This window comes from Cherax quadricarinatus, chromosome 42 (assembly GCF_038502225.1).
Source record: "Cherax quadricarinatus isolate ZL_2023a chromosome 42, ASM3850222v1, whole genome shotgun sequence".
In the NCBI taxonomy this organism is placed as follows: Eukaryota; Metazoa; Arthropoda; class Malacostraca; order Decapoda; family Parastacidae; genus Cherax; species Cherax quadricarinatus.
This window is the reverse complement of record NC_091333.1, coordinates 12,107,774-12,134,381: the sequence shown is the minus strand read 5'-3', so window position 1 is coordinate 12,134,381 and position 26,608 is coordinate 12,107,774. Positions and strand designations below refer to the sequence as shown.

General features: G+C 45.1%; 1 protein-coding gene across 1 annotated transcript in view; it reads left to right on the top strand.

Annotated features, from left to right (window-relative positions):
* The window catches only part of LOC128695653 (inactive tyrosine-protein kinase 7), a 201,003-nt gene that overhangs the window by 119,238 nt on the left and 55,157 nt on the right, over nucleotides 1-26,608 (top strand). The window contains exons 2-3 of the mRNA XM_070093156.1: nucleotides 25,314-25,514; nucleotides 26,335-26,475. Of these exons, the coding sequence (XP_069949257.1) occupies nucleotides 25,314-25,514; nucleotides 26,335-26,475 (342 nt within the window). The remainder of the gene's footprint in view (nucleotides 1-25,313; nucleotides 25,515-26,334; nucleotides 26,476-26,608) is intronic.

Genomic DNA, 26,608 nt, shown 5'->3' with positions numbered 1-26,608 from the left:
ATAATAATAATAATAATAATGACAATGATAATACTCAGAACAAACATAACAATAATTGTATTACCACGAATAGAAAAAAAATGAAGACTGAATATGTAATAGTATACAGCAAAATCCAGAAATATATATTTTTTAATTCCTTCCAAAATCTATTTCCTCAGTTTCTGGAGGACGTATTTGGGCTCCTCATTACAGGTTCACCACCAGGATATTCACCGCAGCGGTGCAGAAATTTCCCCTCAGACTGAACCTGTCGTTCGTTCGCTTTTTCCATTACCTAATTAAGGGGATAAAATTAGCATGCAAATTTGGTCAAATCCGGATTAATGTCTGTGAAGCCTGTGGCATTCGTTTTATTTAATCAATGGTTGTGTCGGGAAGAATGGTGTGGTGTTTGGGCAGAAGTTCACGATGACAATGCGTGTTTTTAATTTGCATTTCCCCGGGGAGTGGGGGGGAGGGGGGCAATTTGCATGTAAATCTTGGACACTATGAATCCAATATGTTGTTGAATGTCATTTAGTGGAGTGCTTGAGGGCTTAGGGAAATGTTGGCCTCGTTCACTCAGAGGGTAAACATTTAGAATAAAACTGGTTTGTGTAAACGCCTGGGGTTTATTTAAAGTTGGTTTATGTTGTGAGGTTTGTCATGGAAAAGTTGATATAATTTATTCGCATTGACGTTGTATTGACCGGCATTGGTGGAAACATGTGTAGAGTAAACCGGTGGCCTGTTGGCTAAAGCTCTCGCTTCACACACGGAGGGCCCAGGTTCGATTTCCGGCGGGGTGGAAACATTTCGACGTGTTTCCTTACATCCGTTGTCCTGTTCACCTAGCAGCAAATAGATACCTGGGTGTTAGTCGACTGGTGTGGGTCGCATCCCGGGGGACAAGATTGAGGACCTCAATGGAAATAAGTTAGACAGTCCTCGGTGACGCACTGACTTTCTTGGATTATCCTGGATGGCTAACCCTCCGGGGTTAAAAATCCGAAGAAAATCTTATCTTTTATAATATCTTATGTTATCTTCGCATAACGTCGTTATGCTTGTGTATCTATTGACAGTCAAGCTCTAGTTACCGACCAGTTGCTGGAGTCTGCGACTGTTGGTTATGCTCTAAGACTGTGAGACACGTTATTCATTATTTTCATTACTTATCAAGCAGATAAGATGCGCTTTTCTCTCTCACTTTCCCCTGTTTCTCTACGCTGGCAGTGGCAGGAGGGTGGGATGAGAGACTCATCCTTGTCTCGTAAACACGGATAATGTACGATAGAAGTAGACAGCTCTTCTCAAGTATACAAGTATACTCAGCTGTGTAGCCTTTCCCATGCGACGCTCTTTTCCGTGTTCTACTGAAATATAAGCAGCAGCCAAATGCCATACTGTCCATAACAGCGAAGACAAGACACACACTGAGGAACAAGGTTCTAGTGCTAATCAGAATTGATGGTTCAAACATCAGGTGGACGATATGTTCGTCCTCCACTCTGTTGCTGTTGATAAATGGAGAGGAAGTCTCTCTTTTGGAGAAATAAATATCAAGATATCAAAAGGTGTTTCTTGAATTTGATGGCAGGAAGTTTAATAGTCTCCTGTCTCCTGTGAGGTAGTTACGAAAGGAAGAGAGAGAGAGAGAGAGAGAGAGAGACGCGTGCTAACTCTTCGCGACTGTGATCGGCAATCTAATTTCAGGAATTCTTAAGGTTTTTGCCTGCTGGTCTGCTTCCTGGGATTAAATTAGAGAAAGTTGGATTGGGGAAACTCGGGTTCTGAAATCTAATGTGCAAAACGGAATTCCTCAGTTCCAGAAGGCTGGCATTCCTGATGCATTGTTTGAGAGTCTCGTTGGGTTATTACTGATTCGTTGGTTATTGAGATCTGAAGGTGGGAGGTACAGTGTCTGTACTCTGAAGGATGGGTGGGGGTTGTTGTGGTTCTGGAGGTGGGAGATACAGTGTCTGTACTCTGAAGGATAGATAGGAGTTGTTATGGTTCTGGAGGTGGGAGATACAGTGCCTGTACTCTGAAGGATGGGTGGGAGTTGTTGTGGTTCTGGAGGTGGGAGGTACAGTGCCTGTACTCTGAAGGATGAGTGGGAGTTGTTGTGGTTCTGGAGGTGGGAGGTACAGTGTCTGTACTCTGAAGGATAGGTGGGAGTTGTTGTGGTTCTGGAGGTGGGACGTACTTTGACTGTACTCTGAAGAATGGTTGGGGGATGTTGGGGTTCTGGAGGTGGGAGGTACAGTGCCTGTACTCTGAAGGATGGGTGGGAGTTGTTGTGGTTCTGGAGGTGGGAGGTACAGTGCCTGTACTCTGAAGGATGGGTGGGAGTTGTTGTGGTTCTGGAGGTGGGAGGTACAGTGTCTGTACTCTGAAGGATGGGTGGGAGTTGTTGTGGTTCTGGAGGTGGGAGGTACAGTGCCTGTACTCTGAAGGATGGGTGGGAGTTGTTGTGGTTCTGGAGGTGGGAGTTACAGTGCCTGTACTCTGAAGGATGGGTGGGAGTTGTTGGGGTTCTGGAGGTGGGAGTTACAGTGTCTGTACTCCGAAGGATGGGTGGGGTGTGTGTTATGGTTCTGGAGGCGGAAGGAACAGTACCTGCAGTCTGAATTATGTGTGTGGAAGATACGGCAGTTCTGGAGGTGGGAGGTACAATGTCTGTATCCTGATAAAGCTTTACACAGAGGGAAACTTTTTCTCAATAAATGCTTGTCCTGTCTACAGTACAACAGACATACAGCCAAGCGTGTTCAAGACAGCTTCTTCCTAGCTTCATCCAAGCTTCAACCAAGCTTCTTCGTAACTGGCTTTCCCGCATATCGGAAAAAATATTCCCACCTGCATTATCTCAATTGCTAAGTGGATGAACATAAACGTCCCGATATTGTTGAATTAGTGTGTGTGTGTGTGTGTGTGTGTGTGTGTGTGTGTGTGTGTGTGTGTGTGTGTGTGTGTGTGTGTGTGTGTGTGTGTGTGTGTGTGTGTACTCACCTATTTGCTCTCACCTATTTATGGTTCCAGGGGTCGAGTCGTAACTCCTGGCCCCGCCTCTTCGCTGGTCGTTACTAGGTCCACTCTCTCCCTGTTCCAAGAGCTTTATCGTACCTCTTCTTAAAGCTATGTATGGATCGTGCCTCCAGTACATTCTTCTTAAGATTGTTCCACTTCCCAACAACTCTATGACTGTGTGTATGTATGTGTGTCTGTGTGTTTTTGTGTGTGTGTAAATAATAGAAATAGATAATTATAAATAGGCAATTACAAATAGGTCATTACACAGAGATTGACCCAAGAATAGGAGATATCAAATGTGTTTTATTCCCAAAATTCTTTGTGAGTATAAATTAAGCGCCTGGTTCTGCACTATGAAAATTGATTTAACATTGAAAACTATTATTATTATTATTATTATTATTATTATTATTATTATTATTATTATTATTATTATTATTATTATTATTATTATTATTATTATATGGTTTAATGTACACTGCAGTGTCTGTCATATACAGGACCTCAGTTGGAAACCCCTCGCCAATTGGGACAATAGTTTATATTTATAGTAGGTAAGACACAGGCAACAGTTAGGCAACTTTATTCCGAAACGTTTCGCCTACACAGTAGGCTTCTTCAGTCGAGTACAGAAAGTAGGCAGGAGCAGTAGTGATGTGAAGACGATGTAAACAGTCCATCACCCTTGACGACGTAGATTTGAGGTTGTCAGTCCCTCAGTCTGGAGAAGAATTCTGCTTCATAGTCTGAAACAATGTGAAGAACAAGCGACAGTGTGGAGACTTATATACCGTCGGCAGGAGAGGTGGAGAGAAGTAGGAGAAAGAAAGTAATCACTGAGAGGTCACGTCCCTCTCAAATCCAACCATTCTCTCTCGAAAAAGTTGTCCAAGGTGTTTTCTCTTTTGTACCATGATGCCATTGTGTTGCAGTGTCCGACAGAGTGATTACATCGTCATCACATCTCTACTGCTCCTACCTCCTGCCTACTTTCTATACTCGACTGAAGAAACCTGCTGTGTAGGCGAAACGTTTCGGAATAAAGTTGCCTAAAGGTTACCCATGTGTCTTACTTACCAACTTGTCGGTATTATATACCATTTTGATATTCATTTAGTGGGAGTGAGAAGGGATTGCTAAACCTGTAGGGGTTATTTATAGCACTGGAAATGGAGGGATACTCAAGACTTATCCATAATAGGATACTTCCAATTGACTGGATTAAGAGCCCTTTACCAGCATCAAAGGTAGACCTTCACCCCTTTCCTTCTTGAAGGGGCGCTCGAGCGCACACAAACACACACACACACACACACACACACACACACACACACACACACACACACACACACACACACACACACACACACACACACACACACGCCAGTACCATGGGTGAAAAACGGACCCCAATTTCCGTAGGCTTATTGGAGAAGACATTAAGTAAACAGTGCAAACCTCTCCTTTCTCTTCTTCCTCCTCTTCTTTCTCTTCTTCCTCTTCCTCCTCTTCTCCATCCTCTTCTCCCTCCTCTTCCTCCTCCTCTTCTTCCTCGTCCCCCGTTCAGTTCACTCTTGAAAAATAGAAATGGAAAAATGTTTATTTAAATCGGTGGGTATTCTAATTCCGATTTTAAATTCAGAGTATAAATAGCGGAGTGTTGGGCTATATATTGGTGGGTGCAGGGGAGGGGGAAGAGGAGGTGGTGGGGAAGGAGAGGGAGCAGAATGCAGGGCTAGGGGACCGAATGTAGGGTTTGGTGAGGTGATGGGTTGTGGTGGGATCAGGAGTAGGGATGTGGGCGAGGTTGTGTTGTATGAGTAGGGATGTAGGCGAGGTTGTGTTGTACGAGTAGGGATGTGGGTGATGTTGTGTTGTGTGAGTAGGGATGTAGGCGAGGTTTTGTTGTACGAGTAGGGATGTAGGCGAGGTTGTGTTGTACGAGTAGGGATGTGGGTGATGTTGTGTTGTACGAGTAGGGATGTGGGTGATGTTGTGTTGCACGAGTAGGGATGTGGGTGATGTTGTGTTGCACGAGTAGGGATGTGGGTGATGTGTTGTGTAAGTAATGGGTCGTAAAAGGAAAATTGGCTTGGTTTGAAAGTAGGAACCTGAGGAGCACTGGTGGTCTGGGAACAGGGAATAAGAGATCAGAAGAACGGATCACAAATGGTGGTGAGGGATAGAATGTTAATGGAGCAGAAGAGCTGGTGGATAGAGGGAAAAGGGAGGAGGTAAGTTTAAGGGAATGTATCTCACTGAAAATGGAATTGTCCAGGTGGGAAAAAGGTGAGGCTATCCAAGTGTTCCCCCATATTTTTATAGTTAAAAATTTAAATGGGATCTTGTGGTCGGGTTCCATTAACATAAACAAAACATTAACATATCCAAAAACATTAAAATTATCAACAAAACATTAACATTCCTCAACAAAACATTAACATTCCTCAACAAAACACTAACATTTCCAACAAAATATTAAGTTGTTGTAATACTGATTTAGTTTCTTTTTTTTATTCACTGACACTGTTGTTACTTCTGTTGCTTTCTACATGTACTGTTGCTGCTGCCGCCGACAGGTGTTTCTTCTGTCCCTAGCTGTTGACATGGTTGTCATTCAACACTAAGCATCAGAGGAACTGAAACGTGAGGTTTGCAACACTTCTTCAGGAGAATCTCATAATTTCGAGAGAATTTTCAGCCCTGGAAGAAATATGGACCAGAGGGGACACCATTGTGACGTGGAAAATACTGAAGGGGTTATACAGAGAGAGAGAGAGAGAGAGAGAGAGAGAGAGAGAGAGAGAGAGAGAGAGGGTGTTTGAAGCAAGAGCCCTTTCACTGGATCAAGAGCCCTTCTCCGGCATGTAGGCTTCAGTTTTGATGGGGGTGAATCACTGAGTACTTGAAAGTCACGAGTAACAGTACAAGCAGCGAGTACAAATCAATGAGTGCGTCCTGATGTCATACTTGAGAAGTCCCTCCCCTGTTCATCCTTTCCTCGAAGGTCAAGCCTCGTTTGTTCTTCCCCATCAGAGAACCTGCCTTCCTGTTTCTCAGGATCAGATAACATGACGCACCTGTTCCTTCCTATCAGGAAATATTCCTCGTCATTTCTTTCCATCAGAGAACATGCCTCGTGATTCTTCCCATCAGAGAACATGCCTTGTGATTTTCCCATCTGAGAACATGCCTTGTGATTCTTCCCATCAGAGAACATGCCTCGTGATTCTTCCCATCAGAGAACATGCCTTGTGATTCTTCCCATCAGAGAACATTCCTTGTGATTCTTCCCATCAGAGAACATGCCTCGTGATTCTTCCCATCAGAGAACATGCCTTGTGATTCTTCCCATCAGAGAACATGCCTTGTGATTCTTCCGATCAGAGAACATGCCTTGTGATTCTTTCCAATCAGAGAACATGCCTCGTGATTCTTTCCAATCAGAGAACATGCCTCGTGATTCTTTCCAATCAGAGAACATGCCTCGTGATTCTTTCCAATCAGAGAACATGCCTCGTGATTCTTTCCAATCAGAGAACATGCCTCGTGATTCTTTCCAATCAGAGAACATGCCTCGTGATTCTTCCTAATCAGAGAACTTGATTCTCCAAACTGATCACAGGAGCTTTTTTCATTAGGGTTAAAACCTTTCTCACGAAGCTATGGGAGAGATGGGAAGGGGGAGATAGAAGGGGAAGCTGAGAAGAGGAGGAGGAGGAGGGGAATTTAGCGTCTTCCCCTGGAACAAAGAAGGGGTAACAGGTGCCTTTATGGAGAGCACTCAGAGATCAACAGAGCAATCTGGAAAATGTCTGATGGACTGTTGTTGTTGTTGATTGTGTGTGTGTGTGTGTGTGTACTCACCTAATTGTACTCACCTAATTGTGGTTGCAGGGGTCGAGACTCAGCTCCTGGCCCCGCCTCTTCACTGATTGCTACTAGGTCCTCTCTCTGCTTCCTGAGCTTTATCGTGCCTCTTCTTAAAACTATGTGTGGTTCCTGCCTCCACTACTTCACTTGCTTGGCTATTCCACTTCCTGACGACTCTATGACTGAAGAAATACTTCCTAACGTCCCTGTGACCCCTTGTTTCTGTGTCCCCTCTCCATAACATCCTATCTCTGTCCACCTTGTCTATTCCCTGCAGTATCTTGTATGTCGTTATCATGTCTCCTCTGACCCTTCTGTCCTCCAGTATCGTCAGTCCGATTTCCCTCAAATTTTCCTCGTACGACATTTTCCTGAGCTCTGGGACTAGCCTTGTTGCAAACCTTTGTACTTTCTCTAACTTCTTGACGTGCTTGACCAGGTGTGGGTTCCAGACTGGTGCTGCATACTCTAGTATGGGCCTAACATACACAGTGTACAGTGTCTTGAACGATTCCTTATTAAGGTATCGGAACGCTTTTCTCAGGTTTGCCAGGCGCCCGTATGCTGCAGCAGTTATTCGGTGACGTGCTCGGTGTTATGGTCACCCCGAGGTCTTTCTCCCTGAATGAGGCCTGTAGTCTTTGTCCACCTAGCCTATACTCTGTCTGCGGTCTTCTTTGCCCCGCCCCAATCTTCATGACTTTGCATTTGGCAGGAATGAATTCGAGAAGCCAGTTTCTGGACCACATGTCCAGCCTGTCCAGGTCTCTTTGCAGTCCTGCCTCATCCTCATCCGATTTAATTCTTCTCATCAACTTCACATCATCTGCGAATAGGGACACTTCGGAGTCTATTCCTTCCATCATGTCGTTAGCATATATCAAAAATAGCACTGGTCCTAGAACTGACCCCTGTGGGACCCCGGTCGTAACAGGCGCCCACTGTGATACCTCTTCACGTACCTTGACTCGTTGCTGCCTCCCTGTTAGGTATTCCCTGATCCATTGCAGTGCCCTCCCTGTTACATGCGCCTGATCCTCCAGCTTCTGCACTAATCTCTTGTGGGGAACTGTGTCAAAGGCCTTCCTGCAGTCTAGGAAAACGCAATCAACCCACCCCTCTCTCTCGTGTCTTACTACTGTTACCTTGTCATAAAACTCCAGGAGGTTTGTGATACAAGATTTGCCTTCCATGAACCCATGCTGGTTTTCATTTATAATCTTGTTCCGTTCCAGGTGTTCGATCACTCTCCTCCTGATTATCTTCTCCATGACTTTGCACACAATACATGTCAGAGACACAGGTCTGTAGTTTAGCGCCTCGTTTCTGTTTCCTTTCTTAAATATGGGGACTACATTTGCTGTCTTCCATTTCTCAGGTAGTTGCCCAGTTTCAAGGGATGTGTTGAAGATTGTGGTTAGAGGCACGCACAGCATCTCTGCTCCTTCTCTAAGGACCCATGGGGAGATGTTGTCCGGTCCCATCGCCTTTGAGGTATCAAGGTCACTTAGCAGCTTCTTCACCTCCTCGGTTGTTCGTATGTCATCCAACACTTGGTGGTATGTTCCCTCTTGATGTCTCCCTATTTTCGTGTGTTCTCTGCCTTCTGTACTTTTTCCATTCTCTATTGCACTTTGTTTTTGCCTCCTTACACCGTCGGGTAAACCAGGGGCTCGTTCTGGTCTTCCCGTTGTTTCTGTTGCCCTTGGGAATAAACCTTTCCACTGCCTCCTTGCATTTTGTTGTTACATATTCCATCATTTCATTTACTGGCTTTCCTGCCAGTTCTCTGTTCTACGGGACCTCCTGCAGGAAGTTCCTCTACCCTATGTAGTCCCCTCTTTTATAGTCAGGCTTTTCCCATTCAACTCCTGTTACTCTCTCCACTTGCAGCTCTACTATCCATCAAAGCACAAAACCACGTGGTCGCTAGCTCCTAGGGGACTCTCATACGTGATGTCCTCAATGTCTGAACAAGGTCCAATCTTGCTGGTTCATCCTCCCCTCTCACTCTGGTAGTGTCCTTAACATGTTGGTGCATGAGGTTTTCCAGCACCACGTCCATCATCTTGGCTCTCCATGTTTCGGGACCCCCATGTGGCTCCAGGTTTTCCCAGTCAATCTCCCTGTGGTTGAAATCCCCCATAACCAGCAACTTTGCTCTGCTGGAGTGAGCTCTTCTTGCCACCTCAGCAAGTGTGTCCTCCATTGCTCTGTTGCTCTCTTCATATTCCTCTCTTGGCCTCCTGCAGTTCTGTGGTGGATTATACATCACTGCAATGACCACCTTGTGTTCCTCAGACTGAAGTGTACCTACTATGTAGTCTCTTTCTCCCATCTCATCTATGCCTTCCATTTTCTAGAATTTCCATCTGTTTTTACTAGCAGAGGAACCCCACCTCCCCCTCTGCCCCTTCTATCTTTCCTCATGATCTGGTATCCTGGTGGGAAGATTGCATCTGTTATTGTCCCCATGAGTTTTGTTTCTGTAACTGCTATGATGTCTGGGGACTTCTCATTGATTCTTTCTTGCCATTCCTCATGTTTATTAGTTAATCCATCCGCATTTGTGTACCAAACCTTCAACTTCTGTTCTAATACTGTAACTGTGGTGCGGGGGGTGGGAACAGAGGGATCGGTGTGTGATGGTTGGTTTGGATTGTTCAGTTGCCTTGAGGGTGTCGTGGCTGGGGTCCTTCTGCAGGTGTTGCTGGGGGGTGTGCTTGTCCTTCCACTTGTTCCTGGGTTATTCTGCTCTCCCTTTTCATTTCCTCCCATTTCTCCTTTCGTTTCTGAACTCTCTCTTTCATCGTCTTCCTTTCCTCCTGTGTTCTGTCTCGATCTAGGTACACACTTATAAACTCCTGCCTGCCTCTCAGCCGTGCTTTCTCCTGCAGGATCATGGTTCGGGTTGATTCTGCCTTGAAAATTACTTTGAGAGGCCGATTCCTTTTCTTTGTGAACCACCCGATTCTCCGAAAATTTGCCACCTGGGTCATTTCTCCCTCGCCTATCACCTTCATGATACCTTCAATCGCTTTTTTCTCCTCCTGCTTTCTTTCCTCATAAGTTTCCCCTTTAGCTTCGTCTAGCCCATAGACAAACACTGATCTCTCCCTTTCCACCTCCCACTGTGACTCCCATTGCATCCTCTGATGTGTTTTAGTTCCTTCCCGTGGAGTGTTCCTTCTTTCAGTCCCTTCCCTAGCTATGGCCCCTATGCTCCTTGGTTTCTCCTTCCTGCTCACCTGTTTCTGGCCCCCACAGGTGTCTGGTAAGGTCCCTGCACATGTCCTAGTTCCTTCAATGTCTTCCAACCTCACATTTTGTCCTAGTATGCTCCCTGTCTTTGTTTTGGCCCCATGTGGGTTTGACAGGACCTCTGCATACAGTTTAATTTCCATGCTCCCTTCAGACCCGTTGTCTGTGTCTGATGTAGCCATTGCCGATGCTACTTCTGTAATATCTTTGTCTCTATTCTGTTTCAGATGTCTCAGCTCCTCTTGTAATCTCTTTATCTTGTTTTCTGCTGTTGTGGCATGTGTGTGTGTGTGTGTGTGTGTGTGTGTGTGTGTGTGTGTGTGTGTGTGTGTGTGTGTGTGTGTGTATACGCTTGCGTTTGTGCGTGCGTGCGCATTAAATTTGTACTCTTACACTCAAATTCGCGGGGGTTGATTCACAGCTCCTGTCCCCACCACTAAACGGAAGTTGCTAGGTGTATCATCTTAAGCATATTTACTTACCATATGTACACCCTGGTGGGTTTAGCGCTTTGTATTCATAATAATAATAATAATAATAATAATAATAATAATAATAATAATAATAATAATAATAATAATAACAACAACACCATGTGTACATCAGTATAGAGTACACCAAGATGTAACACAGTACATAAGTACACTTTGTGATAAAAGCACCATCAGCAAAAAAAGAATGACGAGTGTCTCTGGTGTGAGTGAAGGAAGGTTGAAAAATCTTGAGGTGTGTAAAGTGGTAAATTGTGTGTCCTAGCAGGACTGTGTCGTCCGCATGACAGCTGTGTGAGCGAGTGAAGCCTAGCACGCTACTGGGACCCTCCCTTGTGGGGTGGGGAGGAGCTGCTGGGGATGGTGCAACGGGTGGGGGGTAAATGTAGTGAGGGAGATTAGGGTGGAGTAGTACAGAATGGATAGTAGAGATAATTGCTTTTGGCCTAACTTTAATGGGCTGGATACGTAAGCACCTATTGTAGGATATACAACCAAGGCTTCCTTCCACCAAAGTATCCTTCCCCTAGGTAACCTTCCAATAAAGTATCCTTCCACCAAGGTATCCTTCCACAAAGGTATCTTTAGACCAGGAATCTCTCACACCCCATGTGTGTCACACTGAGTACACCAGGAGTCTCTCACACCCCATGTGTGTCACACTGAGTACACCAGGAGTCTCTCACACCCCGTGTGTGTCACACTGAGTACACCAGGAGTCTCTCACACCCCGTGTGTGTCACACTGAGTACACCAGGAGTCTCTCACACCCCGTGTGTGTCACACTGAGTACACCAGGAGTCTCTCACACCCCGTGTGTGTCATACTGAGTACACCAGGAGTCTCTCACACCCCGTGTGTGTCACACTGAGTACACCAGGAGTCTCTCACACCCCGTGTGTGTCACACTGATCTCTCACACCCGTGTGTGTCACACTGAGTACACCAGGAGTCTCGCACACACCAGGTGTGTCACACTGAGTACACCAGGAGTCTCTCACACCCCGTGTGTGTCATACTGAGTACACCAGGAGTCTCTCACACCCCATGTGTGTCATACTGAGTACACCAGGAGTCTCTCACACCCCTTGTTTCTGTCTAGAGTCAATGATACAGTTCGCTGCTTATGATACAGTCCCATCACAGTGATGAGTGTATTTGCTAGGTTATCCACTGTCTTCAAGACCATGGAGTGGGTCACATTCTCTTCAAGACCATGGAGTGGATCACACTCTCTTCAAGACCATGGAGTGGGTCACACTCATCAAGACCATGGAGTGGGTCACATTGGCTTCAATACCATGTAGTGAGAATTCTCTCTTCAAGACCACGGAGTGGGTCACACTGTCTTCAAGACCATGGAGCGGGTCACACTGGCTCCAAGACCATGGAGCGGGTCACACTGGCTTCAAGACCATGGAGCGGGTCACACTGGGTTCAAGACCATGGAGTGGGTCACACTCTCTACAAGACCATGGAGTGGGTCACATTGGCTTCAATACCATGTAGTGAGAATTCTCTCTTCAAGACCACGGAGTTGGTCACACTGTCTTCAAGACCACGGAGGGGGTCACACTGGCTACAAGACCATGGAGCGGGTCACACTGGCTTCAAGACCATGGAGCGGGTCACACTGGGTTCAAGACCATGGAGCGGATCACACTGTCTTCAAGACCATGGAACGGGTCACACTGTCTTCAAGTCCATGGAGCGGATCACACTGTCTTCAAGACCATGGAACGGGTCACACTGTCTTCAAGACCATGGAGCGGATAACACAGGCTTCAAGACGATGGAGCGGGTCACACTGGCTTCAAGACCATGGAGCGGGTCACACTGGCTTCAAAACCATGGAGCGGTCACACTGTCTTCAAGACCATGGAGCGGTCACACTGTCTTCAAGACCATGGAGCGGGTCACACTGGATTCAAGACCATGGAGCGGGCCACACTGCGTTCAAGATCACGGAGCGGGTTACACTGTCTTCAAGACCATGGAGTGGGTCACACTGTCTTCAAGATCATGGAGTGGGTCACACTGTCTTCAACATCATAGAGTGGGTCACACTGTCTTCAATACCATAGAGTATGTCACACTGTCTTCAAGACCATAGAGTGGGTCACACTGTCAAGACCATAGAGTGGGTCACACTGGCTTCAAGACCATAGGGTGGGTCACACTGGCTTCAAGACCATGAAGTGGGTCACACTGTCTTCAAGACCATAGAGTGGATCACACTGTCTTCAAGACCATGGATCGGGTCACACTGTCTTCAAGACCATAGAGTGGGTCACACTGTCTTCAAGACCATGGAGTGGTTCACACTGATTCAAAGACCATAGAGTGGTTCACACTGTCTTCAAGACCATAGAGTGGATCAAACTGTCTTCAAGACCATAGAGTGGATCACACTGTCTTCAAGACCATGGATCGGGTTACACTGTCTTCAAGACCATAGAGTGGGTCACACTGTCTTCAAGACCATGGAGTGGTTCACACTGATTCAAAGACCATAGAGTGGTTCACACTGTCTTCAAGACCATAGAGTGGATCAAACTGTCTTCAAGACCATAGAGTGGATCACACTGTCTTCAAGACCATAGAGTGGTTCACACTGTCTTCAAGACCACGAGCGGGTCACACTGTCTTCAAGACCATAGAGCAAGTCACACTGTCTTCAAGACCATGCAGTGGTTCACACTGTCGTCAAGACCATAGAGTGGATCACACTGTCGTCAAGACCATAGAGCGAATTACACTGTCTTCAAGACCATAGAGTGGTTCACACTGTCGTCAAGACCATAGAGTGGTTCACACTGTCGTCAAGACCATAGAGCGAGTCACACTGTCTTCAAGACCATAGAGTGGATCACACTGTCGTCAAGACCATAGAGTGGATCACACTGTCGTCAAGACCATAGAGCGAGTCACACTGTCGTCAAGACCATAGAGTGGTTCACATTGTCGTCAAGACCATAGAGTGGTTCACACTGTCGTCAAGACCATAGAAGGAGTCACACTGTCTTCAAGACCATAGAGTGGTTCACACTGTCGTCAAGACCATAGAGCGAGTCACATTGTCTTCAAGACCATAGAGTGGTTCACACTGTCGTCATGACCAGAGTGGTTCACACTGTCGTCAAGACCATAGAGTGGTTCACACTGTCGTCAAGATCATGGAGCGAGTCACACTGTCATCAAGACCATAGAGTGGTTCACACTGTCGTCAAGACCATAGAGTGGATCACACAGTCGTCAAGACCATAGAGTGGTTCACACTGTCGTCAAGATCATAGAGTGGTTCACACTGTCGTCAAGACCATAGAGTGGTTCACACTGTCGTCAAGACCATAGAGTGGTTCACACTGTCGTCAAGACCATAGAGTGGTTCACACTGTCGTCAAGACCATAGAGTGGTTCACACTGTCTTCAAGACCATAGAGTGGATCACACTGTCGTCAAGACCATAGAGCGAATTACACTGTCTTCAAGACCATAGAGTGGTTCACACTGTCGTCAAGACCATAGAGTGGTTCACACTGTCGTCAAGACCATAGAGTGGTTCACACTGTCGTCAAGACCATAGAGCGAGTCACACTGTCTTCAAGACCATAGAGTGGATCACACTGTCGTCAAGACCATAGAGTGGATCACACTGTCGTCAAGACCATAGAGCGAGTCACACTGTCGTCAAGACCATAGAGTGGTTCACACTGTCGTCAAGACCATAGAGTGGTTCACACTGTCGTCAAGACCATAGAGGGAGTCACACTGTCTTCAAGACCATAGAGTGGTTCACACTGTCGTCAAGACCATAGAGCGAGTCACATTGTCTTCAAGACCATAGAGTGGTTCACACTGTCGTCAAGACCAGAGTGGTTCACACTGTCGTCAAGACCATAGAGTGGTTCACACTGTCGTCAAGACCATAGAGCGAGTCACACTGTCGTCAAGACCATAGAGTGGTTCACACTGTCGTCAAGACCATAGAGTGGTTCACACTGTCGTCAAGACCATAGAGTGGTTCACACTGTCTTCAAGACCATAGAGTGGTTCACACTGTCGTCAAGACCATAGAGCGAGTCACATTGTCTTCAAGACCATAGAGTGGCTCACACTGTCGTCATGACCAGAGTGGTTCACACTGTCGTCAAGATCATAGAGTGGTTCACACTGTCGTCAAGACCATGGAGCGAGTCACACTGTCTTCAAGACCATAGAGTGGTTCACACTGTCGTCAAGACCATAGAGTGGATCACACTGTCGTCAAGACCATAGAGTGGTTCACACTGTCGTCAAGACCATAGAGTGGTTCACACTGTCGTCAAGACCATAGAGTGGTTCACACTGTCGTCAAGACCATAGAGTGGTTCACACTGTCGTCAAGACCATAGAGTGGTTCACACTGTCGTCAAGACCATAGAGTGGTTCACACTGTCTTCAAGACCATAGAGTGGATCACACTGTCGTCAAGACCATAGAGCGAATTACACGGTCTTCAAGACCATAGAGTGGTTCACACTGTCGTCAAGACCATAGAGTGGTTCACACTGTCGTCAAGACCATAGAGTGGTTCACACTGTCGTCAAGACCATAGAGCGAGTCACACTGTCTTCAAGACCATAGAGTGGATCACACTGTCGTCAAGACCATAGAGTGGATCACACTGTCGTCAAGACCATAGAGCGAGTCACACTGTCGTCAAGACCATAGAGTGGTTCACACTGTCGTCAAGACCATAGAGTGGTTCACACTGTCGTCAAGACCATAGAGGGAGTCACACTGTCTTCAAGACCATAGAGTGGTTCACACTGTCGTCAAGACCATAGAGCGAGTCACATTGTCTTCAAGACCATAGAGTGGTTCACACTGTCGTCAAGACCAGAGTGGTTCACACTGTCGTCAAGACCATAGAGTGGATCACACTGTCGTCAAGACCATAGAGTGGTTCACACTGTCGTCAAGACCATAGAGTGGTTCACACTGTCGTCAAGACCATAGAGTTGTTCACACTGTCGTCAAGACCATAGAGTGGTTCACACTGTCGTCAAGACCATAGAGTGGTTCACACTGTCGTCAAGACCATGAAGCGGGTCACACTGTCGTCAAGACCATAGAGCGAGTCACACTGTCGTCAAGACCATAGAGTGGTTCACACTGTCGTCAAGACCATAGAGTGGTTCACACTGTCGTCAAGACCATAGAGGGAGTCACACTGTCTTCAAGACCATAGAGTGGTTCACACTGTCGTCAAGACCATAGAGCGAGTCACATTGTCTTCAAGACCATAGAGTGGTTCACACTGTCGTCAAGACCAGAGTGGTTCACACTGTCGTCAAGACCATAGAGTGGATCACACTGTCGTCAAGACCATAGAGTGGTTCACACTGTCGTCAAGACCATAGAGTGGTTCACACTGTCGTCAAGACCATAGAGTTGTTCACACTGTCGTCAAGACCATAGAGTGGTTCACACTGTCGTCAAGACCATAGAGTGGTTCACACTGTCGTCAAGACCATGAAGCGGGTCACACTGTCGTCAAGACCATGGAGCGGGTCACACTGTCGTCAAGACCATGGAGCGGGTCACACTGTCGTCAAGACCATGGAGCGGGTCACACTGTCGTCAAGACCATGGAGCGGGTCACACTGTCGTCAAGACCATAGAGTGGTTCACACTGTCGTCTAGACCATAGAGTGGTTCACACTGTCGTCAAGACCATGGAGCGGGTCACACTGTCGTCAAGACCATGGAGCGGGTCACACTGTCGTCAAGACCATGGAGCGGGTCACACTGTCGTCAAGACCATGAAGCGGGTCACACTGTCGTCAAGACCATGGAGCTGGTCACACTGTCGTCAAGATCATGAAGCGGGTCACACTGTCGTCAAGACCATGGAGCGGGTCACACTGTCGTCAAGACCATGGAGCGGGTCACACTGTCGTCAAGACCATGGAGCGGGTCACACTGTCGTCAAGACCATGAAGCGGGTCACACTGTCGTCAAGACCATGGAGCGGGTCACACTGTCAAGACCATGGAGCTGGTCACACTGTCGTCAAGATCATGAAGCGGGTCACACTGTCGTCAAGACCATGAAGCGGGTCACACTGTCGTCAAGACCATGGAGCGGGTCACACTGTCAAGACCATGGAGCTGGTCACACTGTCGTCAAGATCATGAAGCGGGTCACACTGTCGTCAAGATCATGAAGCGGGTCACACTGTCGTCAAGACCATGGAGCGGGTCACACTGTCGTCAAGACCATGGAGCGGGTCACACTGTCGTCAAGACCATGGAGCTGGTCACACTGTCGTCAAGACCATTTAGCGGGTCACACTGTCGTCAAGACCATGAAGCGGGTCACACTGTCGTCAAGACCATGGAGCGGGTCACACTGTCGTCAAGACCATGGAGCGGGTCACACTGTCGTCAAGACCATGGAGCGGGTCACACTGTCGTCAAGACCATGGAGCGGGTCACACTGTCGTCAAGACCATGGAGCGGGTCACACTGTCGTCAAGACCATGGAGCGGGTCACACTGTCGTCAAGACCATGGAGCGGGTCACACTGTCGTCAAGACCATGGAGCGGGTCACACTGTCGTCAAGACCATGAAGCGGGTCACACTGTCGTCAAGACCATGGAGCGGGTCACACTGTCAAGACCATGGAGCTGGTCACACTGTCGTCAAGATCATGAAGCGGGTCACACTGTCGTCAAGACCATGAAGCGGGTCACACTGTCGTCAAGACCATGGAGCGGGTCACACTGTCAAGACCATGGAGCTGGTCACACTGTCGTCAAGATCATGAAGCGGGTCACACTGTCGTCAAGAGCATGAAGCGGGTCACACTGTCGTCAAGACCATGGAGCGGGTCACACTGTCGTAAAGACCATCGCGCGGGTCACACTGTCGTCAAGACCATGGAGCTGGTCACACTGTCGTCAAGACCATTTAGCGGGTCACACTGTCGTCAAGACCATGAAGCGGGTCACACTGTCGTCAAGACCATGGAGCGGGTCACACTGTCGTCAAGACCATGGAGCGGGTCACACTGTCGTCAAGACCATGGAGCGGGTCACACTGTCGTCAAGACCATGGAGCGGGTCACACTGTCGTCAAGACCATGGAGCGGGTCACAGTAGTGTCTCTGTGTAACACTCAATATTCTGTACAGTTTTTTGTCTCTTTTTGTCTTTATTCTTACATATTTTTTCCAAGAATATAAAATAAAATGTAATTCCAACAGATTATAAATCATAATGCTGAAGTGTTGTGATGATGTCTTGAGAGAGAGAGAGAGAGAGAGAGAGAGAGAGAGAGAGAGAGAGAGAGAGAGAGGCTAATCCATGATCAGTAGAGTTCAGTTCGACGATTTATTACTTTTTATAGGAATTAAAGATGGTAGAGTGGAGGTGAGTGTGAGTGTTATGCCCAAGATAACTTGTTATTGTGTTGCTAATACAACCTCACGTGTGTGTCTGTGTGTGTGTGTGTGTGTGTGTGTGTGTGTGTGTGTGTGTGTGTGTGATGTTCCTCTTGGGTAATGCATCGTTTTTCTCTTAGTTTATCAGATAATTCTTTGAATAATAATTCCTCTTTACATCCGTCTTCATCTCCGAAACGTTTATCTTCCACTTGAAGTGTTTATTTCCCTCTTTCAAGTATTTTTTTCCCTTTTTCATAAGTTTATCTCTCACGTAAAGTTTTATTCATCTTTCAAACATTTCTCTCTAACGTTTATCTCCCTGCAAACGAACGTTTCTCCCAAACTCTTATTTACCTCTTACGACTGCTTCTCTCTCTCTCTCTCTCTCTCTCTCTCTCTCTCTCTCTCTCTCTCTCTCTCTCTCTCTCTCTCTCTCTCTCTCTCTGTCCACCAGCCATCAACATTCACCTCACACTGAAGAGGTTCCAGTATCGTCCTGAAAGTGTGAGAATCTGGCTCCAACTTCGGCAGATTTTCTACCTAAACACAGCGAGATTTATGTCTTTTGCTTTGTTTTTCCTCGTTTCTTTCGTCATCTGTTTCGCACCTCGTAGCTCAAGGTGAAGCTCGTTTCGTTCACAGGCGAAAGTAAATGAGCCGAATCCCGAATCCTGTCCTGGTTCACCTAGTAGTAAATAGGAACCTGTGGGATTAGTTGACTGTTGTGGGTCGCATCCTGGGGAAGGAGTTAAGTACGGCGGTGAAAATAAACCACATTACTTTGATTTGTTGCGTTGTTTATACAAGTAGTTTTAATGTCATAGGTTTTTTTTTTTAAATCCAATTGTTATTTTTTTCTGCTAATATAAATAATTTGAAAACTTTTCTTACTAATGATTTTTAAGTCTAGGCATAAAAATATACCTTTCAAAACGCAGGGTTTTTTTATGGAACTTTCACAGTAAAAACCCATTGCTGGACCTTTATGAGGTTTTCGGAAAACCACCACATTTTGCACACATATTCTCCGTACATATAAGAAAGAATCTTATGACGATGTTTCGGTCCTATTTGGATCATTTACAAGTCACGAGCTGAACCATTTACAAGATATTTGTGTATTGCTCCAGTCACGGTATTGTACCTTTCTCGTCTTTACGGTTATTGTTCCACTTAATAGAGCGACCCTGACTCAACCCCCTGAGGAGTTCTGCGACACAGACAGTGTTGATAATGACTAGTTATTCTAGATGGGAGGAACAGAAGGTGAATGGGGGAACTGGTGTAAATGAGCCAGAGGGACTTATAGAATTCCTTCAGTGTGAGGGTAGGAAACAGGTGCGTGAAAGCCAGTCATGTACACAGCTTCAAGGGAAGGTATGACAGTCTAAAAGGGAAGAAAATAAGCCACTCTAGTTACCCAGAATGCAATGGTGAGGCCCAAGAGTTAGAGATTAACCCTCGTAGACAAAACTAGGTGAAATTTACACAAATACACACACACACATACACACACACACACACACACACACACACACACACACACACACACACACACACACACACACACACACACAAACACACACACACACACACACACACACACACACACACACACACACACACACACACACACACACACACACACACACACACACACACACACTTCATAAAGCAGTCAGATTAGTCTAATTAATTAATTTAATTTAAGTCAGTGTAAGCGCGTGACCTTACTGAATTAAGTAAATCACTTTTAATGACCACGGTTTTTAAACACTCCCCACCACAGCCGTGAATGATTCCATTACTGAAATCGCAGCTGTGTATAAATTTATGTATGCCTGTGAGCATACATATAATTACCAGCCCAAATTATTCTCTCTCTCTCTCTCTCTCTCTCTCTCCTCTCTCTCTCTCTCTCTCTCTCTCTCTCTCTCTCTCTCTCTCTCTCTCTCTCTCTCTCTCTCTCTCACTCACTATAAAAAATCAAGTTTCGTTCTCTGTAGAGTCTTATCATGTCATGTTTCGCTCTCATTTGAGCTTTATTGAGTACAGACGTGATAGAGCACTACACAGCGAAAGGTTTCCTCGTCAGAGTACAGACACTGTACTTCCCACCTTCACGAAGAAACACTGAGCCCTGACGGGGGTCACATAGTGCAGGGAAAATGGGGAGTTATCAGGCTTGATTCGTAACAAGGAAGGATAGCTTCAGTTCCTTGGATCAAGGGTCCTTCTTATGTCTTCCCCCCGACTATATATTCAGTACAAGGCTTAAAATGTAGGGATACCCACGTATTGCTTAGGATAACAGAGTGAGCTTAAAGGCCAGAGCTTTAAGTATTAATGTAGAGGAGGAGGTATTAATGTAGGGGAGGAGGTATTGATGTAGGGGAGAAGGTATTGATGTAGGGGAGGAGGTATTGATGTAGGGGAGGAGGTATTGATGTAGGGGAGGAGGTACTGATGTAGTGGAGGTGGTATTGGTGTAGGGGAGAAGGTACTGATGTAGGGGAGGAGATATTGATGTAGGGGAGGAGGTATTGATGCAGGGGAGTGGATATAGATGAAGAGGAGGAGATATTGATGTAGGGGAGAGGGATACCCACGATAGGGAGGGGATACTAAGGTAGGAGGAAGAACACAGTTAATAAGCTACTTCTATTATCTTTGTCACTGCGATAATTGTTTTCTAGCCGGTGCGGCCAACATGCGGCCGTCTGGCCAGATGTGGCCCACCAGATTGCCAAATACGGCCCACTTGACTGCGGAGTGCGGCCCTCCTAACATTCTTATCAAAACCCTTTTACCTAATTCGCGAACACTAGTGAACTACAGCCGGCGTAAGCCTATCCAGCTACCCACTGCTCTTAGCCACTAGTTATCTCCCACTTAAAAAACAAGATATATATATATATATATATATATATATATATATATATATATATATATATATATATATATATATATATATATATATATACATATATAATATATATATAAAGCTCATTGGGACTCACCTGGCTGTCACACGAATGGATCTCACTCTTTAAAATTGAAAGTGAGTGAAACATGGGTAGTTTTGTCCGTAGAGTTTCGAGACCAGGACCGGTGTAGGGAGAGGGAGATAATGGGTGTTTTGGGGAGGGGGGTGATAGGGAGAGAGAGGGAGGGGAAATGGAGGAGTAAGAGGGTGAGTAAACGGTGGAATGAGGGTAGGGAGGTTAAAATGAGGAGTGACAGAAAGAGTAAGAGAATAAAATATTCGTGGCCGTATTTACCGGGCATTACGCTTTTTCTTAGAGAGAGAGAGAGAGAGAGAGAGAGAGAGAGAGAGAGAGAGAGAGAGAGAGAGAGAGAGAGAGAGAGAGAGTAATAAACCAAATGGAAGAGTGAGACTAAGGCGATAAAAATGAGCTTCGAATGAGGGAAAGAAGTGAGAGGAAGGAACGTTAATATTATTGATGAGTAGAAGTAGTGTATTAGAGCCAGTGTGACACTAGTGACACCAGTGCGACACTAGTGTGACACCAGTGTGACACCAGTGTGACGCTAGTGTGACACTAGTGTGACACCAGTGTGACACTAGTGTGACACCAGTGTGACACCAGTGTGACACTAGTGCGACACTAGTGTGACACTAGTGTGACACTAGTGTGACACCAGTGTGACACTAGTGTGATACCAGTGTGACACCAGTGTGACACTAGTGTGACACTAGTGTGACACCAGTGTGACACTAGTGTGACACCAGTGTGACACTAGTGTGACACCAGTGTGACACCAGTGTGACACCAGTGTGACACCAGTGTGACACCAGTGTGACACCAGTGTGACACTAGTGTGACACCAGTGTGACACTAGTGTGACACCAGTGTGACACCAGTGTGACACCAGTGTGACACCAGTGTGACACCAGTGTGACACCAGTGTGACACTAGTGTGACACCAGTGTGACACTAGTGTGACACTAGTGTGACACCAGTGTGACACCAGTGTGACACCAATGTGTGACACTAGTGTGACACCAGTGTGACACCAGTGTGACCTCAGTGTGACATCTGTATTAACACTTCTAATGAGATCTTTCTGAAACACATTTAGTTTTATTAAATTCTTTGTATCTCATTATTCTTCCTTCCTTCCTTCCTCCTCTTCCTGCTGTTGCTTCCTCCTCTTCCCTCTCCTCCTCCTCCTCCTCCTCCTCTGCATTAATGTTCTTCAACTTCAAGTAAAACTTGATAAAACAATGAAAAAAGTTGAACTTAAGGGGCATTTGTCGACCAGGATTAAGTTCGTGAATATTTTTGTCTCAGTAACTAGTGTACCGTGGTAACTACTTGACCTTAGTAACTACTTGACACTGGTAACTAATACTTGACTACTACCTAGTGACTTACCTGTGTGACACCTTGACCGTGTGGACTTACACTGTAGTGACACTACTTCACCTTGCAGTAACTACTTGACCTATAGGTGAACTACTTACCTTGGTGACACCAGTGTGACCTAGTGCTCATTGATTAACTACTTACCTTGGAGACTTCTTACACTTGTTTAATCTCTTGTACATACTTGCCTCCTTGTCTCCTTGCATGGTAACTCTTCCCATTCTCTCCTCCTTTTGACTACTTCACTTAGTAACTACTTACATGAAGTAACTACTCTGACCTTAGTGAATATTCTTACTACTTACCTTGTGACTACTTACCTTAGTAACTACTTATCTTGGTAACTACTTACCTTGGTAACTACTTACCTTGAGTACTACTTACCATAGTAACTACTTGCCTTGGTTACTACTTACTGGTAACTACTTACCTTGGTTACTACTTACCTTAGTAACTACTTGCCTTGGTAACTACTTACCTTGGTAAACTACCTTGATGACTACTTGCCTTGGTAACTACTTACCTTGTAACTACTTACCTTGGTAAGTACTCAGTAACTACTTGCCTTGTACTACTTGCTGGTGAACTACTTACCTTGGTACTCTCACTTGTAATACTTTAACTGCTTGGTACTATTTCCTTGGTAACTACTGTATGAGTAACTCTTGCCTTAGTAACTACTTTCCTTGTTAACTACTTACCTTGGTAACTACTTACCTTAGTAACTACTTACTGTAGTAACTACTTACTATGGTCACTACTTACTTGGTAACTACTTACAATGTTAACTACTTACTGTGGTAACCACTTACCTTGGTAACTACTTACCAAGTTAGTGACCAGATAAGTAATTACTTGTAACTATTTACCTTGGTAACTACATATTATTATAACTACTTACCTTGTAGCTACTTCTCTTGTGACTACTTACCTTGGTAACTACTTACCTTGAGTAAGTACCTTGTAACTACTTGCCTTGTTCTACTTACCTTGGTAACAACACCCTATGAACTACTTACCTTCATAACTACTTACCTTGTAACTACTTGCTTGGTAACTACTTCCTTGGTAACTACTTGCCTTGTTTACTACTTACCTTGGAATACTTCACCTTGAGTACTCTTGCCTTGGTTACTACTTATCTTGGTAACTACTTACTGTAGGTAACTACTTACCTTGTAACTACTTACTATGTAACTACTTACTATGGTAACTACTTGCCTTGTAACTACTTACAATGGAACTACTCTGTGGTAACCACTTGCCTTGGTAACTACTTACCGAGGTGGTTCAAGATAGTAGTTACTGTAGTCTCTTACCTTGGTAACTACTTACTTAGTAACTACTTGCCATGAGTACTACTTACTGTGGTACCACTTACTGTAGTAACTACTTACCTGTGGTAACTACTTCTGTGTAACTACTTACCTGGTAACAACTTGCTTGGTAACTACTTATCTTGGTAACTACTTACTATGGTAATTACTTACCTTGGTAACTCTTACCAGGTAGTTGCCAAGGTAAGTAGTTACTGTTATACTACTTGCATGCAGTAACTACTTACCTGTGGTAACTAGTGACCTTGGTAACTATTTGGAATAGTAACTACTTACTGTAGAGCCACTTGCCTTTTTACACTACTTACTTGGTAGCTACTCTATGGTAATACTTGCCAGTGGTATCTAGCTTGCCTGTGAAGTGACCTGTGTATACTTACTTACTATGGTAACTAATTACCTTGGTAACTATTTGAATGGTAACTACTTCTGTGAAACCACTTGCTTTTTAACTACTTACCTTGGTAACTAATGGTACTAATGGTAACTACTTTCTGTGGTAACTACTTATCTTGGTAACTACTTACTATGGATATTGCCTTGGTAACTATTTGACAAGGTATACTTCAAGTGAAGTAGTTACAACAGTAACTACTTACCTTTGTAATTGCTTACTGTGGTAACTACTTACCTTGGTAACTACTTACTCTGGTAATTACTTACCATGGTAACTACTTACTCTGGCAACCACTTACTTTGGAAACTACTTACCTTGGTAAGTACTTACCTTGGTAACTACTTACTGTGGTAACTACTTACTTTGGTAACTACTTACTGTGGTAACTACTTACCTTAGTAACTACTTACTGTGGTAACTACTTACCTTGGTAACTACTTACTGTGGTAACTACTTACCTTGATTACTACTTGCTGTGGTAACTACTTACCTTGGTAACTACTTACTGTGGTAACTACTTACCTTGGTAACTACTTACTCTGGTACCTACTTATCTTGGTAACTACCTATTGTGGTAACTATACTGTGGTAACTACCTACCTTGGTAACTACCTTGTAACTATTTACCTTGGTAACTACTTGGTAACTATTTACTGGTAACTACTTACTGTGGTAACTACCTACCTTGGTAACTATTTACCTTGGTAACTGTTTACCATACAGATATTCCTCCTGTGAAATTCTTATTTCTTATGTGTCAGAATTCGAAGATAATGCAAAGAAAATAAGGGGAATATAAATGACAGGCGATGTAGTTGAGTCTCTGAGAATGGTGAAATATAAGTGGCTGCTCGAGTTCAACTCCCATGGTTATCATATGGCTTCAGGAGCTCGATCCTATTAAGTATATAAATGATAAAGTGGGAGACGAACAGTTTTAATAACGTCGGGTTGGTAAAGAACTGGAAGGGACTGAGGGCTGAGGGAATATTTATTGCAGTTTAAAATGGTACACAGCTTAAAGAAGATGTACGTCAGATATATCACTTTAGATAACAGATTAGCACTGCAATTAGTAACGATCTCTCTCTCTCTCTCTCTCTCCTCTGACAGTGCTGGTAGTGGGTTGTGGGCGTCCAGCGTGGGCTTCAGGAGGAGACATCTTTTACTTCAGCTCGTGGCCAGCCAGTGGACGTGTGGGAGCAGGAGAGGAGAGGGTGCTGAGGTGTGCTGTCTCTGACACCTCCAGCATCACCCTCACCTGGCACTTGGATGGCCGGCCGCTCACCTACACTTCCAGGACGCACCTCAGAGGTCAGTACTCATATTACCCCTCCCCTTCTTTACACCCCTTCCCCTTCTTTACATCCCCCCTCTTTACACCCCTTCCCCTTCTTTACATCCTCTCCCCCTCTTTATATCTCCCCCTCCTAATGTTAGGTTAAATCACCAGCTTCCTTCACCTTCCCCTCTTACCTACACCTCAGCTACTCCTGCGAGGGTAGTACATCCCTCAGTCATCCTTTCCTTCCTCTTCATCCTCCACTCATCTACACCAAATTAACAACAAAAGCAACAACAGTCAACATTTACTCTAGCTTCTCGAATTAAAGAGGGAGGTGGGTTATTATGCAAATTTTTAAGTGGCTTCTGCACGGGAGATATTTACATATTAGCTATATGGGTAAAGAGTGTTTTGTTGGTAAGCAAAAACAGAGAAGCCAACCTAACCTAACCTAGATTTAGAGTTAGTCTTTCTAATCTAATCGAAATTTTTAATTATTCCCTCTTACCTAAAAACAAATTTCGCCATAGTTCAAAAAATATTGTTGATTGCAGTGCACAACCCATTTGATAGTGTTGGATTTGCATAGTAAAATTCCGAACAGTTGATGTGCATGTTGAGCAACCCCCCCCCTCCCCCCCATCCTCACTAAATATCTTATAGCATTGCTTACAGAGTATTCGATGTCTATTGCAAAATTCATTTATTATTAAATCATAAATTATCATTCTGCTCTGCCGACCAGCTATAAATATTGACAATAACAACAAAAATAATTAATAGTAATAAAAATAAATATCAATAAAACCCACAATAATAATGCTAACAATGAAGTGGCTATTGTTGCAGGAGGAGAGGTGGTGGAGACAGCCTCAGACTTGGTGATCACCAGAGCTGTACCTGAGGATGCTGGAGAGTACACCTGTATAGCTCACAACACTACCTCAGGCTTTGCCCTCACCTCACTGCCAGCCACACTCACTGTCTTGTGTAAGTAACTCTCTCTCTCTCTCTCTCTCTCTCTCTCTCTCTCTCTCTCTCTCTCTCTCTCTCTCTCTCTCTCTCTCTCTCTCTCTCTCTCTCACTCTCTGTCTCTCTCGTAGAGATTTTCTACTGAGTGTAC